Here is a 17,445-nt window from a genome sequence, read left to right on the forward strand (position 1 = left end):
GCCGATTGTGCGTCACGTTCGCTTCCGGTCCACGCCCTGAGTGACGTCAGACTGCAGCTTTTACATTCGAGATCAGGCGTCGTGCGAGATTGGCTCAGTTGCCCGAAACGTCGCCTCATGTACATTCGTTCCCTTTTAATGTCACGCGCACCACAGTGCTATTGACGAACCCGTTGAGGTTTTTTGTTGTTGTTGTTGTAAAGAGCGTTCGTAGCTTTCAAAGTACAAGCGCGACTGGGCGATGTGTCCACTTAAATACAAATACATGGCGATGCGATTCGTCCACCGGCCTCCTGGCTTTCCCGATCAAGATTATCCAGATGTGGTTACATATCGATCGTGGGGAGCCCTGTGTCACGCTGACATGCCGCCACATGGCTACTGCCTGTGGGAGCAGCATGGAGAGAGACCTTTTCACTGCTCTGAGTGGTGAAATGGCACATTGTCATGGCTAGGGCAAGTCCATCCATTTGGACAACCCACTTGATTTATGCCACTAAGTCAAGGCCGTAGCCATGGAGTCAACATGGGGGGGGACGGGACCAAATCTTCCAGGGGGTCCCAACCCAAAACAAATATCTAAATTTGAAAACTAATTTCCTGCCTAAAATATAAAAAAATCACTAACTTGGGATGGACTTTTTATTTATTTTTTACAATGTCTAATAGTGTATTGTATTACATTGCTCTGTATTTTATGTTTTACCTTTTCTTGTTTCATTGTATGTAATGGCAGAGATTAGGGATTTTTAACGTAGCAGGACCCTCCTGAAAAATGAGTCCAAAGACTCAGTTGTGGCACTGCTGGAGAGACAAGATAAGTAAACGCTCAATCGTATCACCGTGTTACACGTGTGTGTGAGTAGGGGGCGGGGGGAACTCTCTCAACGCGTCAAGTGGTTCCGGTGCCGTTGTTTCCACCCGGACGGAGTTAAGGCGCGACACGAGCGGAAGCACGTGCGCGCGGGGCCGTGTTTACACGTGCGTCGAGCTGGAACCCCGCGCACTGCCAGGCTCCGTGCGTTCCGACTGCACCGTATGTTGAACTTCTTTCGCGCCGTACCTAACCAGCCGTGCTAATCAATGAACAACAACACAGCCATCAACAACACAGCATTTAACGTAGCCATTAACACGCACACCGAACACCGCTGTACAGTGTTGTTGCACAGCACATCCTACATGAGCGCGGCGCAGTCGTTGACACGGTCACCGACTTCGTGCTTGGACACGGCGGGCCTGGACAGAACTCACGCGGCATTGCAGAGCGAGCCGCGGTGTTAGAAGGAATCTTTCTGGCTCGCAATTGACATGCGGCGGCTGCAGAGCGGACTCCGGGTCGTGACCCGAACGACCTGAAGCCGCTTGCACCTGATACCGTTACAACTCTTTAGACCTTGGGATAGGATAATTTTAAACCTCAGATCTTGCATGTTGAGAACTCTGTATCAAAGACCCATGAACATGACGATCTCTGGGGCCGTCCATAAATGACGCCACACGATTTTTGACCCCCTCCCCTCGTCACGGCGTCACAAAAAGTCAGACCCCCCCTCAAATATGACGTAACAAAGCTCTGCCCCCCAACCAAAAAAAATAAAACATGCTTCACATCGCTTTAAACTATTGTCATTGTAGTGCGTATTTAATGTGGCGCTGGCTGCACTCTGATGTTGTAGGAGAAAACATTTATTAAAAAGTATATTTAATTAAGTAGAACGTTTTGTCTATATTTGTTTAAGGTTGCGCATTTTGATGTGACGTCACATTTCTCAACCCCCCCCCCCTCGTCACACATCGTCACAAATGTCTGACCCCCCCCCCCGTCCCCCTAGGTGCGGGACGTCATTTATGGACGGCCCCGATGTATGACCTGGAACCGTGGCACCTGTGACCTCTGCTGCCTTGACACACTGGGGTCTGAGACCTTAGAACCTGAAGCCTCGGTGGGACCTGAGAACCTCAGACTTGGGCACGAGGAGAGACCATGCGGATCCTCACAGCCGCTCGGTCCGCGGGGCCCCGGGCCGCGTGGCTACTTCCCGCCGTGTCGCGCCGGCGGCTGGGAGCTCCCGGGCTCCTCACCGCTCCGTGCCGGCGCTGGGCGCGCTCACGGGCCGAGCGCACGATCGAGGCCACGATCGAGGCGGAGGAGAAGAGCGAGCGGGACGAGACGCGGATGAACCCTCTCAACATTCAGATGCTGAGCAGGAACCTCCACGAGCAGATCTTCAAAGGCGTAGAGGTGCGTCCGTGCGATGCTGCTGGACTGGCGGCTGATGTAAAACTTAAGACGGTGAGGTGAACATCCAGACACCAGAACAACGAACAACACACAAATATAAACGGGTCGGTGACGGGGCCATTGCTAGTGGCTGATTGGCTTTGGTTAGGGTTAAGGTAGAGGCTAGTACTCGTGGTTGGCTAGTTATGGGAATAGCTAGTACTAGTGGTTGATTGATTATGGTCAGTGCGAGATTTTTTAACTGTATTTATGTACTCGGGAAACCTCAATACGTCTTCAAAGTTAGGTATTATCCCCGCATATGCATGGTGTTTTCTCCAGGCACTTGTTTCCCCACGTTTGAAAAACAAATGAACGAGGATTTGGGCAAATACATTGCCAGCTGAACCTTTTATAAACATAATCATGTGGAACTGAGACTGTTTAGGTAACTGTTGGTGTATTCTTAATGCACAAATACAACTTGCCAGGTTCATAATCACAACTGTCATACAACATATCCATAGGCCGACATTTCAGGATAGATAATGGAAGAAAAACTTTAAAGTGCACAAATAAGCATGGAGATGTGCATGCTTGGAACTGCACTGAGACATGGATTAGAGATCACACTCAAGCCAGAGACATCTACAGTAATTGACTGCGTGCGGTTTCCTGTCCATCGACAGCACAGCCACCCTGAAGAGAGTGTGCAGCTCAGCAAGGAGCACCTATCCCAGCACGGTCTGTGGGGCCGTGACGGCGCTCTGCTGAAGGACGTCCACCTCCGCCTGCCTCCTCTGCTGGGCGACTCGGTGGACGGTCACTTCCGCGCCCTGGCCACGCGGCAGAGCCTGGGCTACGTGCGCGCGGCGTGCGGCCTCGTGGCGTGCTCGGCTCTGCCGGCTCTGCCGCGCGAGTGGCGCTACGAGGCCGGGTGGACGCGGTACGGCCCCGACGAGCACGTCGAGGCCGTGCCCTTTCCCGACGAGCCGGGCCTCGTGTTCGACGTGGAGGTGTGCGTGACCGAGGGCCACTGCCCCACGCTGGCCGTCGCCTGTTCCCCCACCGCTTGGTTAGTGACGTGCCCAATGTGGAGGAGAGCGAGCGAGAGCGGAGCGACGTGTTGGTTAGGGGAAGACGCGGCCGCACCTGTGCAACCATCACACCTATATGACCATAGCTGGGAAACCAAACCTGTACAACCACACCTCTGCCGCATCCACGCTTGTGCACCGCACCTGTGACACCACACCTGTACATCCGCACACAGGTACTCCTGGTGCAGCCGAAGGCTGGTGGAGCGCCGCTTCTCGTGGCCCCAGCAGCTCTCCCTGCAGGACCTCATCCCGATGGAGTCGGGCAGCGGAAGCCGCTCCTCTGCTTCCTCCTCGTCCACGTCGTCGTCGTCCTCATCGCAAGGGGACTCAACCGAGCGACTTGTGGTGGGACACAACGTCAGCTTCGATCGCGCGCACGTGCGGGAGCAGTACCAGCTCGCGGTACGTGCCGCGGCGCCGTCGTGGAAGCCTCTCTACAGCCGCTTTTGCTGCGTGTACGTGCGTGTGCTTAAATGCACATTTGTGGCAAATCGATTAAATGTGAGACACGTGCAGGGTAGAGGGCAGGTCAGCAAGATAGCCATTGGGAGTGGCACCCAGAGGCCATGGACCAAGGGGAAGACCTGAAGGCAACTGGTGACGATCATTCTGAAAGAGCGGTCATCAAAGGACACGTTATCTGTGTAAGACCTAATTTCAGGATGGAATTGGAGGAGGGGGTGAGAAACCCCAGGATCTAGCAGAAGGCAAGAAGCATTGACTTCAAGGGCGTGGTGGTGGTGCTGGCATCAGTGGGCATCGGGCACGATGACCGTTTATCAATTTAACCATTCGATATATTTCACCTCGTCTCCGCCCGCCGCTCCCCGGCAGACGACCCGGCTGCGGTTCCTTGACACCATGAGCCTGCACATGGCCATCTCGGGGCTCACGGGCTTCCAGCGCAGCCTGTGGATGGCGAGCCGGCACGGCAAGCGGCGCGGGTTGCAGGAGGTGCAGGAGCACATGGCGCGCACGCGGCAGAAGTTCGACGGCCCCGCGGTACGAAGCGGCGCCGGTCGCCTGCGGGTGGCGGCAGCACCGGTGTCATCGTCACGTGAACGTGAATGCGCGCCACAGAAATGCATGCGGACACACACACACACACAGAAAACACATACATCCGCTCCCCCCGCCCAAAGCTGTTTGGGCAAGTGCTGTTAGCGAGTAGCACCTATGAAGGTCAGCACGGTGACACGAGGGGGTGGGCGGCCAGCCCCACGCCCAGCCGCCTTTGTCTCCCCAGTGCTGATGTTTACACCACACCAGTCATAATTTAAGGTTGAATCGACCAAGCGGAGGCCCATGAGTGGTTCAGATTTTCATCACCGATCTTGGACGTGAGCGGGAAGCAAATTCGGATCGCTGGAATCGTAGCGCAGTGAGCTAGCCACTGCACTACCGCTACCGACACACTCGTACACTTCAACAAACTTATCAACACACATAGACTTTGACAAGCACTGTTAGCGAGCACCTGTTAAGCCGCACACACGGGCACTCTCAGAGTCTGATCTGACGAGTTTGGGTCATCCACGGGCTCTCGGACAAATGACACTACTGGCTGAACTATACGTTCGAACGTTCGCCCCGTTGTGGATAAACTGTGTTTACACCCGATGGCCTCTTGGTTGAGCGTGTACACCTGTTCACCTGTTCGGCCACATCGTGTGTTGCCACAACAGCACTGGAGGTTTGTAACAATTAACATCGGCTCGGTTGACTGCTCGCTTTCCCGCCTGCTCGATCACTCGCTCGACCGCGGACACGCTCGCCCGCCCGCCTGCTCCACCTCGCCCTCGCCTGGCGCGAGCAGATGGGCGCGTGGGACTGGGTGGACGTGTCCAGCATCAACAACCTGGTGGACGTGCACGGACTCTACGTGGGGGGCCCGGCGCTGGATAAGGAGGAGCGCGACGTCTTCGTCAAGGGCAGCATGGAGGACGTTCGCGGCAGCTTCCAGGTGAGCGCGGCAACGGTGGCGAGCGGCCAGGGCGAGGGGCGCTCGCAGACTGCGCTGCCGTCACGATGCAGTTTGGTTTTAAAAAGTCTATAAATGTGGATTTTTGGCTGTTGTCTGCCTAAGGCGCCTCGCTTCCAAATTAATGTTTCGAAGTGGCATGTATCGTTGCATTTATTCATCGATTCGAATTGTTTTACATACGCACGATATCGAATTTTGCTTTTGATATTTATTTCCGATGAATGCCAGTCACAGTCGTGAGATGAGCTCGTGCACGGGAGTGAGGTGGATTGCTGCATCGTGAGACCTTAATGGCATGGCGACGTGGGGTAGCCTTCATCCAGCAGTGGATAGAACATGGATGATGATGTACACGATATGCGAATACCTTATTTAGGGTAATAGAGCGAATAAAACTGTACAAACGAGACAAATAAACGAGCAACACCTCAAGCGATGTGAAAAAAATGCATTGAATCAAACCAAAAATTTAAATTGTGCAAAATCATTCATGATAGTGGGGGGAACGAATGTTTAAATGTGTATTATACAATTGTACAAGCATCCATTCGATATTACAAATGAACTCAACACATTCATCAGTAACACTGTGTGGCCCTAACAAGAAACAATAAAAAACAGAAGACATTTCGGTCAATGGCCCCTCTTCCATAACGCAATGGCTTTGATTATGCCGATCGTTTATGTCGTGTGGCGCCGCGGCAGGAGCTGATGTCGTACTGCGCGCGGGACGTGAAAGCCACGCACGAGGTGTTCTGCCAGCAGCTGCCGCTCTTCATGAAGAGGTGAGCACTCTTCGCGCGCGACTCCCGTGTGACCCCGCCGAGCGTTGAGCCCTTGCTCCGACCACCGGGGCTCCTCCCGTCCCCCTCTGCACAACAACAACAACACCAATGGCCGCCTTGTGATTCCCTCTCATGAGCGTTGACCTCTCTTGGGCGATGCTCAAGTGTAACGTTGATCGCATCTGGCTGTGAATGGTTTTCAGTGTTGAATTTGTTGAGGACAGAGATTGACAATTTTGGGTTTGTCCATTCGAGTTGATTTTCATTTTGGAATCCTTCACGTTCATTTTCCAGATTCTCTCTTTAAAAAAATCAGTAAATTCATGTCTTTGCTGGCTGACAATTCTAATAGATACTTACTCCTTTCTCATTCGTGACTCTTCTGCCAACTTTACCAATCGACCGATCATCTCTGAACCTTTGTACCTACATTGGCATTAAAGTCACACAATACAGGGTTGGAATGTGCTTACCTCACTGTTAGAAGAATTCCCCCATCCATATCTTCTACTCCTTCACCATTGTGGCTCGTCACGGAGCATGTCTATGAGTTGTCTGTAACCCGCAGGGGTTCCAGAGCCGTCACGTACGCTGGGAATTTCTCTCCGATGTACTCTTGATAACTAAAAGCCGTACGTTTGATTCCCGAAGAGACTTGAGATAAAAAAACATATTTTACCACTTTCCAGAAAGGTGGAATTATTTTTCTCTCTCGCTTGACTGAAGGTCCCTACAATGTCCCCTGTGCCAACAACGGCAGGTGCCCCCACCCGGTGACGCTGGCCGGCATGCTGGAGATGGGTCAGTGCTACCTGCCCGTGAACCACAACTGGGAGCGCTACGTGAGCGAGTCGCACGACACCTACCAGGAGCTGCAGCGCGAGATGAAGCAGTCGCTCATGAGTCTGGCCAACGAGGCGTGTGGCCTGCTGCAGGGCGAGAGGTGGGCGCGTTGCCGAGTTTTTTCGAACACGAGGAGATTAAGAGCCGGGCAGCTGCCTGATGACTCCGATAACTGATCACTCCAACCAGTATCGGTTCGATTGTCTGACTGTTTGGACATTGTGTAAATAGTTGGTGGGAGGGTGGTGTGGGAAGAAGTGTCACCTCTGTTCCCACGTGTGCCGCTGAATGGGATGTGGCTTGGTGATTTCGATGGTGTTGTCCGTGCCACGCTGGGCGTGGCTCCTAGGGGTTTCCTGCCTTCGGGAGGCAGGATGTAGGGGCGGCCACCAATATTAAAGGGGCCTGAGTAATAGATCCACATGAAGGTGGTCGAATACAATTTCTAGTCTGTTAACCAATTGACTAATTGTCCCAGCTCTAATAGCAATTCATGCTAGGCTGATAAGGAATTTGTGGTCATCCCCAAGGTACAAAGACGACCCGTGGTTCTGGGACCAGGACTGGTCGACACAGGAGTTCAAACTGAAGAAGGTGGCGGCTGGGAAGAAAAAAGATAAAACAGGCAAAGCTGCTGCGAAGAAAAGCGCACAGGACCCTGCCGCCGGTGTCGATGCCGCCGCTGCTGCCACCGCTGCCGCCACCACGTCTGCGTCCGCGTGCGACGACGATGAAGGTGAGAGGCTCGGGGCTCGCTCCACGGGGCTGCTGTTCAGGCGGCACGATGTGAACTTTTCAGAGGGGCGACGGCGTGTTTGAGACGAAGGGATCGATGGTGAAGTATGTATGTTGAACTTCTTTCGCACCATACATAGCCAATTGTGCCAATCGGAGGTGGGGGGGAAGGACAAATTAAACAAAAAAAAGCAGTTCTAAAGAAGTGGGCGTGGGAAGGTCGCCAGGTGTATTACCGAGGCCCCATGGCGGCACCCTCTCGCATTGTTCCCCTCGCCAGACCCGGGGCCGCCGAGCGAGGAGGAGGAGCAGGTCCCGCCGGCGGGGTCGCTCGCGCTGGAGAGGCTCAAGCAGCGGACGCTGCCGCTGCTCCCCAAGAGGCAGCAGTTCCTCCAAGGGCACCCCGCGTGAGCCCCCTCGTAGATCAGCACCGTTCACCAGCCACCGTACCACCGCCGTGTGCACTACCAGACACACTACCATTCATTGCAATGTAGAAAAGAAGAGTCAATTGTTCGCTCGAATTTTAATCCTAAATCGCTAAAATGTATCTAATCATCATGGGGGTGGTAGTGAGAGACTTGGTTCATTACTGATAGTGGAACGTCCGCAGGCCGTGTGTATGAGCACGTGTTCACACGCAATTGACCCACGCCTGTGATCCAGTGCTTCGAAGGCAAGAGTTGGCGGATCGCATCAGCACTGGGTAGATGAAAGTGGCTGGGCACCATGGTGGCCACACCACCACCTCTTGGTGCGCCGTGCCGGCCTTCTCAAGCACTCGCGGCACTTGACCTAAGAGTCTACAAGGGCGACACGGACGGGCAATCTTCGTCTTTGTGCGTGCGGTCGGGTCAGGTGGTACCGCAAGCTCTGCCCGCCGCCCAGCGACCCCGAGTGGAGCCCTGGCCCCTCGCTGCTGAGCCTGCAAATGCGCCTCACGCCCAAGCTCCTGCGGCTCAGCTGGGATGGATTCCCGCTGCACCACACGACCCCGCACGGCTGGGGCTACCTGGTGCCCGGGCGAGGTGACCCGGGGGGGGACACGGGGAATGGGGAGTGCGGCGGAGACGGGGCACGGGAAGGAGTGGGCGAGGTGGGCGAGGCGGGCGAGGCGGGCGAGGCGGGCGAGGCGGGCGGGGAAACCGACGTGGCGGTGGCGTTCCCCAGCAGGTGGGCACGGGGTGGGATGTGGCGCATCGCCAAAACCTCCCACGAGGCAGCAGAACGCTGAGCCGATTAACCACAGTTAATCTGGGTTCCCAAGCGATGGTCTCAGCCCAGTCGCCAATGACTGCACAGTCACTGAGAGGATTATCAACTGTTAGAGCACAACATTTGATTTAATCAGTGAATCCAAGCATTGTTACAACCCTACTAATGAGACATAAAAGCACGATGTACAGAATAAACGGTTTGAACCGAGCCGTGACCCTGAACCCTAACGAGTGACCCAATTGCGGCAGAGGCTGCACATCAAGGGAAGGATGATGACTCGCAAAAGGGAATTTCTAGACAAATCTACGAATTGCATTGGGCGGGTATCATCTATTTCCAGGCCGCATGCACGCACGCTCCCGTTCCCAGTTTCTCACCGTTTAAGGATTTTGCGGCGGATCGCCGCTCGCCTAACGTCGGTGCCGTGTGGTCGCTCACCACCTGGGCTCCCCGCTCCCGTCCCTCCCCAGGGCCGTCGGGGAGGTGTACCAGCGGCACTGCCGGCGGAAGGGCAAGGAGGCCCCGGCGGCACTGGACTTGGCGCTTGCCGACAAGTTCATGCTGAGGAACAGCGACGTGTGGAAGGAGGTGACGACGACGCTCGCGGAGCTCGGACCTGGGGGGGTGGGGCGAGGCGACGGCCAAGCCGAACTCAGATTCCGCGCGTTCCATCTCGGCTGCCGACCCTAATCATACCGGTCTGGGTTTGGGAGAACCTCACCACTTCGGAATGCACCTAGTCCAGCACGCATGTGGTAAACACCGCAAGTGAAAAGTGAACGATAGGGGAGATCAGGAACAGTCTGAATAGTGGCTCTAACGCACTGCACTACAATCACAGTACCCGAGTTCGATTCCTGCCTGAGTCCATCCGAGACTGTCTCAATCTGAAATGAGCACCTGCTGCGCTGTGTGAACATCAGCTCGAAGGACACAAAGGTGGTCAGCCTCGTTGCTGGCCACAACACCGCAACACGTGCCATACACCACTCGTAATAGGTGCGAGCGAGCGGCACTTGACAGTCTGGCTTAATCCAGCTCCTTCGTCTTTGTTGCTGTGGTTGTGTCTCGTCAGGCGGAGGAGATGTGTCGACTGGACCTCCTGGAAGGCAACGGTATCGATCCGCCGGCGAAGCCCACCGGCGCCAAACGCAAGAAAGGGGTGGCCAAGAAGGGGGGAAGCTCCACGGTAACGCGCCCATAAAGTACAGGTGCCACATTTCTGGGACGCTTAACCGGGGCACGTGGTGAGCTGGCGAAGATGCCCGCTTCTACATGGCCACACCCACTCAGAAACTAACCCAATCACTAGCCCCACCCACACAATGGAAGGCCTCCTCGCTGCTGCTCACATTGACCTCGCCCACTTCTCTGCAAACCCCGCCCACGACTGGGGTAGCCCCGCCAACCACTTGGTGTTGTGGGGCCCAACACTACCCATCCGCTGGTTTAGCCAGTATGTTCAGGTCTTCGTTATCATTCAATCATTCAGTCAGTAGAATCAATCGGTCAATCAGTGACCTTAATAACCAGATGACATCCCACACTAAGAGAGAGGTCTCTTTCGTAAGGCAGAACTGCGGGCTAACACAAGAAGGCAAGTTTGTGAATCAAATTACAAACTTAAGTCGTCTTCATGAACACGTGCGCACCGCTTGTGCCTGCATCTTGGGGGTTCCAGGTGGGGACGTGCGACGCCGAGCCGGGCGACGTGGGCGAGGCGTGCTATCACTATGGCAACGGACCATTCAACGACGTTAACCTGCCCGGTTGCTGGTTCTTCCGTCTGCCGCACAAGGTGCGCTCGCCTATTCCCTCCGTCGCGTACGAACCGAGGCGTTAACGTCGTTCAGACGAATTCAACCGCTTCCGCCCCCGCCCCCCACTCCGCCCGCCGTCGTGACAGCCGACCGACGAGAGGCGTTTTGCGTGGGTCCCGCAGGACGGCAACGACAACAAAGTGGGCAGCCCCCTGGCCAAGGACTTTCTGAGCAAGATGGAGGACGGCACCCTGCAGGCGAGCGGCGGTGGAGCCGACGCCACGAGGGCGCTCGAGATCAACAAAATGATCTCCTTCTGGCGCAACGCTCAGAAACGCATCAGGTGCGGTCGGTGCTGATGTGGCGGCGGAGGTGGCAGCGGCTCAAGATCGCTGCTGCCGCCACCTTCTCACGACGCCCCCAGTTGTGACGTTGCCGTGATTGGGAGCGGTGCGATTTAACCGGGACGCGCGGATGTTTTGTTCCGCAGCTCGCAGAAAGTTGTGTGGCTGAAGAAAAGCGAGCTTCCCAAGACAGTGAGCAGGTAATTATTGCGAGGTTGTGCGAGGTGTTCTCGCCACCAGTCGCAGCACACGCAATCTTCTTAAATGTCTCGACGTTAAAATGAGTATTGGGTGGAGGGCATCTCCATTGGTGGAGCTGAACCAATGGAGAATATTCTACATTCTTATGATGAGTACTCGGATTTGCATACAGAGTGAGTGGGAGGTCTCCATCCCTACCTTAAAAGAGTTTAGAGACGTCCCATCCACTCTGTACAACAATCATTGTTCACTCCTAACAAAACATGAATTATTTTATCATACCTGGATGAATGATGATGGGTTGAGTCATCAACCCTCGATGCAGCATTTGAACTCGGGACCTCCCACCTGCACGGCGCAAGCTCTCAAACCACTGGGCCACGCGGCCGGATCGCCACACCACACCCCCACCCCACCCTAGCATGAATCCACCGTAAACCCAACGGACCGTGCCACTCTCTTGAGCCTTCTCACCCACTGTCGCGTGCTCTGTCGCTCGCCCTCTCATCGTCTCACTCGCCCGGCCGCTTGCAGGCACTCGGACTTTGACGACGACGGGAAGTACGGCGCCATCCTGCCGCAGGTGGTGACGGCGGGGACGGTGACACGCCGGGCTGTGGAGCCCACGTGGCTCACCGCCAGCAACGCGCGGGTACGGATTGGGCACTCGCTAGCGGTCAAACGGCGACCCTGACCGACGAAGCTAGTGGATTGACAAAGGACTAATGAATAATAAAATATAATCAAAATATAAATGATACACATACAATAAGGACTTTTACAGCGTCTCGCAACCGGGTTGCACAAAGCCGTCTACACCGCGATCATCTTCGTTAGTAGTTCACAATCCACCTCCTACGATCTTGTGCTCGCCACGTCTCGTCGCCCGCGGTCGCCCCCTGCCCCACAGTCGCTCGATCCGTCCGTGAGTCCGTTGCTCGGGTGGTCGGTCGCTCGCCCGGTCAGTTCATCTGTGTTGTCCGATAACCGTCGTGTCCACACGTGACAGGCGGACCGCGTGGGCAGCGAGCTCAAGGCCATGGTGCAGGCACCGCCGGGGTACCATCTGGTGGGAGCCGACGTGGACTCGCAGGAGCTGTGGATCGCCTCCGTGCTGGGCGACGCGCAGATGGCCGGCATGCACGGTGGGGCCCGGGGGCTCACGCGCGTGTGAGCTGGTGGGCGGGCGTGTGGCGTGACGGCGTCGCTCGGTAGCAGCAGCTGCATCTATTCAGCTTTACTTGCCACATCTTGGCATCTAGAATGTAACAGATTGCTGATGAGATCTATATCTGTGAACTATACATTGCTGAATGGTGGCCTCTCCAAGCCACGGCCATCGCCCACAGTCATGCCATGCAGCAATCCTTCTAGCTCCCGCACACAAACTGATCTCATCGCTCCATCTCGAGAGGATGCCCACCGTACAAAGTCACCCTATATACGTTTCTATAGTTTTGTGCTGTGATCCTCCTGGAGGTCATCTGCTCGAGCTGATTTGCACTGAAGGGAGTTATGTTTGCAGTATTTGCAATTCCTCACGTAACTGTTGCTTTTGTTATTTGTTCTGCATAAATGAATACATAGAAAATGCTCCGAAAATGCATTATGTTGAACTTCTTTTGCACCGTACGTAGCCACTAGTGCTAATCGGAGGTGCGGGGGAAGGACAAAAAACTAAAGGCAAAAAGCAGTTCGAAAGAAATTAGTTTTCAATAGAAATGATTTAAAATTGCATAGCTCCAGTGTCTTCCTAATATCAGAACGAAGAGCGTTCCAAACGGCCGCAGAAGCACATCTGGAAGCGCGCGATGCGGTGACCATCTTTGTTCAACGGCCAGCCAAAATCCGCCGCGTACTACGAGAACGATGTTGAGAAGGGGGGAGGGTGGGAGGGTGCGATCGTCGTCACGGCTTGTGCTCGCGACGCGGCGGCGCAGGGTGCACGGCCTTCGGCTGGATGACGCTGCAGGGCCGCAAGAGCGACGGCACGGACCTGCACAGCAAGACGGCGTCCACCGTGGGCATCAGCCGCGAGCACGCCAAGGTCTTCAACTACGGCCGCATCTACGGCGCCGGGCAGCCCTTCGCCGAGCGCCTCCTCATGCAGTTCAACCACCGCCTCTCGCCGCAGCAGGCGGCCGAGAAGGCGCGCGCCATGTACGCCGCCACCAAGGGCGTCCGCCGGTGAGTGTGATGGGCGGGCAGTGGGTGAGCGATGGATGGGCGGTGCGTCAGCCATGGGCAGGCAGCAAGCAGTGAAGTCGCTACCACCTGTTGCCTGCCCAGTTTCGTGCCTGTGATACAGCGTTTTGGAGAAAATGTTGGTAGATCGCACATATTTGTTAAATTCCCAAACGTGGTTTGGGTTGCTAGGTGGGTGGTGGTTATGGGAAGCCCATGCCTACAACACCTGGTACATCACACGCCGTCTTCCAATCAAGTACTCAACCAGATTGGTGGTAGGCAAACAGGTTGGACGATGAACAGCTCTGTCAACGGACAAACTAATCGCCTCGTGATGGCCACTAGCTCACAATGGCCGAGAGATTATGGCATGAATTTTATTCACAAGCACTCCGGTGTTCGTGCGAGTCTTGTGATGCCGTGACCACCACCACGTTCTGCACGCAGGCACCGGCTGTCGGAGGAGGGCGAGTGGCTGGTGGAGACGCTGGGCGTGCCCGTGGAGGTGAGCGAGGACGGCTTCATCTCCAGTCAGGACCTGCGCAAGATTCAGAGGGAGGCTTCGCGAAGGTGCAGCTCCATTCCTCGCCCCTTGCCGATCACCGCCATCATCATTGTTATCATCATCATCCTAATTGTCATCATCATCGAAGTCATTATCATCAATTTCCCCATCATTATCATCACCAGGTCATGTGTCAACTTTGCAGCAATTTTGGGATCTGGAAAAGGCAAGGTTGGAAGGAAGCGATGGCTAGCAATAGTCGTGGCTTTTGTAACATTGGCCGTGATGACCTCTTGACTTGACCTTGCGATGCAGCAGCAATTGTCGTTGTTGGTGTGACCCGCACTCAGGTCAAAGGGCTCCAAGTGGCGCATCACAGATGGACGCGCCTGGTCCGGCGGCACAGAGTCGGAGATGTTCAACAAACTGGAGAGCATCGCCATGTCGCCCGCGCCACGCACGCCCGTGCTGGGCGCCAGCATCAGCCGGGCACTGGAGCCCTCGGCCGTGCAGGACGAAGTGAGTCCCTGTGCCCCCCTTTGACATCCTCCGCTGAACCTATGAACAAGGCGGGAATGACCCAAGGACTGATGGTGGAGATCATAATACCAAGGGGTGTCCAGATACTGCTGCGGTATCTGGCGGGAGGTAGGAAGCAATGGTTTTGATATTGGACAGCGTTAGCATTGATGAAATCAGGCGGTATTGGTATCGGCCACAATCTACCCACTGCTACGTGAAGCCAATGTGCCACAGCTTTGTCCATTGACGACTCGGTGCCTACTGCATACAGAGCTGTGCATCTGAACATTGCCCATGCTAATTGGGAGCGGCAGTGTGGCGGCTAGTGCGCCGTGCCACGAACCCCGCGACTCTACTGCGATGCCCGCTCACGGAATATCTGAACTGGTCACCCACCTCTTCGTATGCTGCACCAGACTTCATAGGTGCTCGCGAACAGCACTTGCCCTAACATTGTGTGAAGGCTACACGGGGGGATCTTTGTTGTTGCAGTTCATCACGAGCAGGGTGAACTGGGTGGTGCAGAGCTCGGCGGTCGACTACTTGCACCTCATGCTCGTGTGCATGCGCTGGCTGCTGGAGGAGTACCGCATCGAGGGTCGCTTCTGCATCAGCATCCACGACGAGGTGCGGTACCTGGTGGCCAGCGAGGACCGCTACCGCGCCGCCCTCGCCATGCAGATCACCAACCTGCTCACCCGGTGAGGAGGGCAACGAGGGGGGAGGGGGGAAGGTGGGGTCCGTGGGTGTCAGAGACGGGGCGCGAATGGCCGATGGACGAGATCGGTGGTGATGGAATGGCAACCAGAGAAAGGAACACGCCCAGGAGGATGTCAGATCATGCGCAGGAGTGAGAGGGATTGTGGCATCGCAAGACCGTGTGGGATGGTGACAGATTGGGAAAGATTTAATCCAGCGGTGGATTGATAATGGTTGGTGATTATTATGCACACACATGACCAGTGCTGTGGTTAGTGCAGTCCCTTATGTCGTGATGACGCAAGCAAAAGGATCTTTTCACCGTAAATGAATGAACTTGGCTTCTTTGCACATGCCTGCATGTGTATATGTGTGCATGGGGAGTGGTGGCCTAGTGGTTTGCCCACTGCACTATGAACTCAGTGACCCGAATTCAAATCCCGCAAAGGGCCAACATTGGTGAATATCTGAACCGGTCCTAGGTCTACTCAGCCTTAATTGAGTACCTGGTGCAGTGTATAAACATCAGCAATGGGGAGACAAAAAGGGGCCAGGCTGTGTGTTGGCCACCCAACCACTTGGGTGCCGTGTCCTTCATAGGTGCTTGCTTATGGCATTTGTCCCAACACTGTGAAAGACTATACGGGGGATCTTGTGTCTTTTGTGTACGTGTATGTGACTTTGTGTGCTCATGCGTGCTTGGTCCGGGCAGCTGCATGTTCGCCTACAAGCTGGGCATGCAGGACCTTCCGCAGTCGGTGGCGTTCTTCAGCGCCGTGGACATCGACACGTGCCTGCGCAAGGAAGTGACCATGGACTGCGTGACGCCCTCCAACCCCACGGGCATGCAGCGCAGATACGGCATCCCTCCAGGTGCCCCCCACGCCCCCCCCCTCTTCACTACCACCACCACTTACACAACTGCTGTCAATAACACATACAACCCCTCCACCACTTGCCATCTCCATGCCACTTACAAAACATTCAACATTTCCACCACCATCACCTCCACTATTGCCACCGCCACCAAAAACCTTCACTGCTATCACCACTTCCACGACAACCACGACCACCTCCATCACCAACAACACCATTTTCTCAAATTGAGTTGAATAAAGGACGAAATATATATATATAAAAAGAGAGACGAGAAATTGTAGTTGCATTTGGAATGTAATTTATTCGATTTTTACAACTTACATGCTGCCTGTTTTTACAATTGTATGTTGACTATTACTGTGGCACACAAGAACACATTTTTGTGAACTCCAAAGCCACATCATCTTTAACATGAAATTTCAAAGCTATGTTTTGACCATGTGCTTTTGAGTGGGCATCACGACAATGGCTTTAAGCAGAGTTGACGGCATTGCATAAGTACAACCGTTGTTTGGCCCGCGTACAGGTGAAGCTCTGGACATTTACGAGATCATACAGAAGACAAACGGTTCTCTCGCCAAACCCAAAGCCAAAGAGACCAAGGACAAGGAGCAGAAACTCAGACAAACCGTCTGAGGCCAAAGCAGGAACGTGAGCATCATAAATACAAGTAATTATTGCCTCCAATGACTTTGCTTATACAGTGTTACCTCGTTATAACTAACCACTTGCAGAGTTCACTATTAGGGCCTTCACTACAACACCCTCAATGATAAATTGAACTGGGCCTTTGAAGAAAGAAGTGAGAACATTAACGCATCATCCCCGCACAGTGTACATGTATTCGCTATACAGTCAAGCGTACTGCACAGTATAGTGTACAGTGTAGTACAGTGTACTGTATAGTATGTACTGTATAGTACACTGTAAAAAAGAACGATTGTATATTTGGCGGCGCGTCTGATTGTTATACGCGGGGTCACAGACATAATGTGATCACTGTACGGATCGGGTATAAATGAACACAGTAAGATGTTTCTGCAGCTAAGTTAATTATAAACGGGGGAGTATTATACGCATTGGTTCATTATCACGATGCAATACTGTATGTAAAAAAACTAAATCACTGCAACTTAAAGTGCTGGGAACAGACACAAACTTTGTTAAGTCTTCCTCTTCTTGCTGGGAGGCTTTTGGGATTTTTCCTGCACTGAAATAGTTGTGCTCTGGAAAACAAAAAGATGTAAACAAAAATATATAAATCTATTCAGTCAATTGCGATGCCTGGAGAACAGAAAAGAGCCCCACATATTTGAGTGTTTTGTTGTATTTTGTTGTGTAAATATCAAACACGTTTTTTCTAGCTCGTTAATAAACTTTCTTTGCAAATACACTCATAATTATCGATTGCCGTGACCAGACACTGTGGAGTAAATCGGTGATTACTGATGTGGCGGCG

The 17,445-nt window shown here is 54.1% G+C and overlaps 2 protein-coding genes across 4 annotated transcripts in view; one reads left to right on the forward strand and one right to left on the reverse strand.

Annotated features, from left to right (window-relative positions):
* The first annotated feature begins 52 nt into the window (after positions 1-52).
* Positions 53-17,379, forward strand: POLG (DNA polymerase gamma, catalytic subunit). Of its 2 annotated transcripts, none has more exons than XM_078592598.1 (24): positions 53-1,036; positions 1,836-2,296; positions 2,914-3,299; positions 3,498-3,726; positions 4,159-4,326; positions 5,141-5,287; positions 6,014-6,093; positions 6,854-7,036; positions 7,467-7,672; positions 7,952-8,078; positions 8,530-8,844; positions 9,360-9,477; positions 9,965-10,078; positions 10,571-10,687; positions 10,832-10,992; positions 11,140-11,193; positions 11,729-11,846; positions 12,204-12,339; positions 13,135-13,381; positions 13,829-13,951; positions 14,237-14,405; positions 14,901-15,109; positions 15,820-15,980; positions 16,513-17,379. In XM_078592598.1, exons 2-24 carry the CDS (start codon positions 1,988-1,990, stop codon positions 16,620-16,622), a joined length of 3,987 nt encoding a protein of 1,328 aa, XP_078448724.1. In that variant the 5' UTR covers positions 53-1,036; positions 1,836-1,987; the 3' UTR covers positions 16,623-17,379. The 2 variants fall into 2 exon arrangements, with proteins under 2 accessions (XP_078448724.1, XP_078448725.1); XM_078592599.1 differs by having other exon boundaries at positions 53-1,018.
* FANCI (FA complementation group I) overlaps positions 16,268-17,445 on the reverse strand; it is a 23,028-nt gene continuing 21,850 nt past the window's right edge. For both annotated transcript variants that reach the window (XM_078592597.1, XM_078592596.1), the window contains one exon: positions 16,268-17,212. In XM_078592597.1, coding sequence (XP_078448723.1) covers positions 17,150-17,212 — 63 coding nt within the window. In that variant the 3' untranslated portion in view covers positions 16,268-17,149. The remainder of the gene's footprint in view (positions 17,213-17,445) is intronic.

The sequence above is a fragment of the Lampetra planeri genome, chromosome 3 (genome assembly GCF_965212315.1).
Source record: "Lampetra planeri chromosome 3, kcLamPlan1.2.h2, whole genome shotgun sequence".
NCBI classification, from domain to species: Eukaryota; Metazoa; Chordata; class Hyperoartia; order Petromyzontiformes; family Petromyzontidae; genus Lampetra; species Lampetra planeri.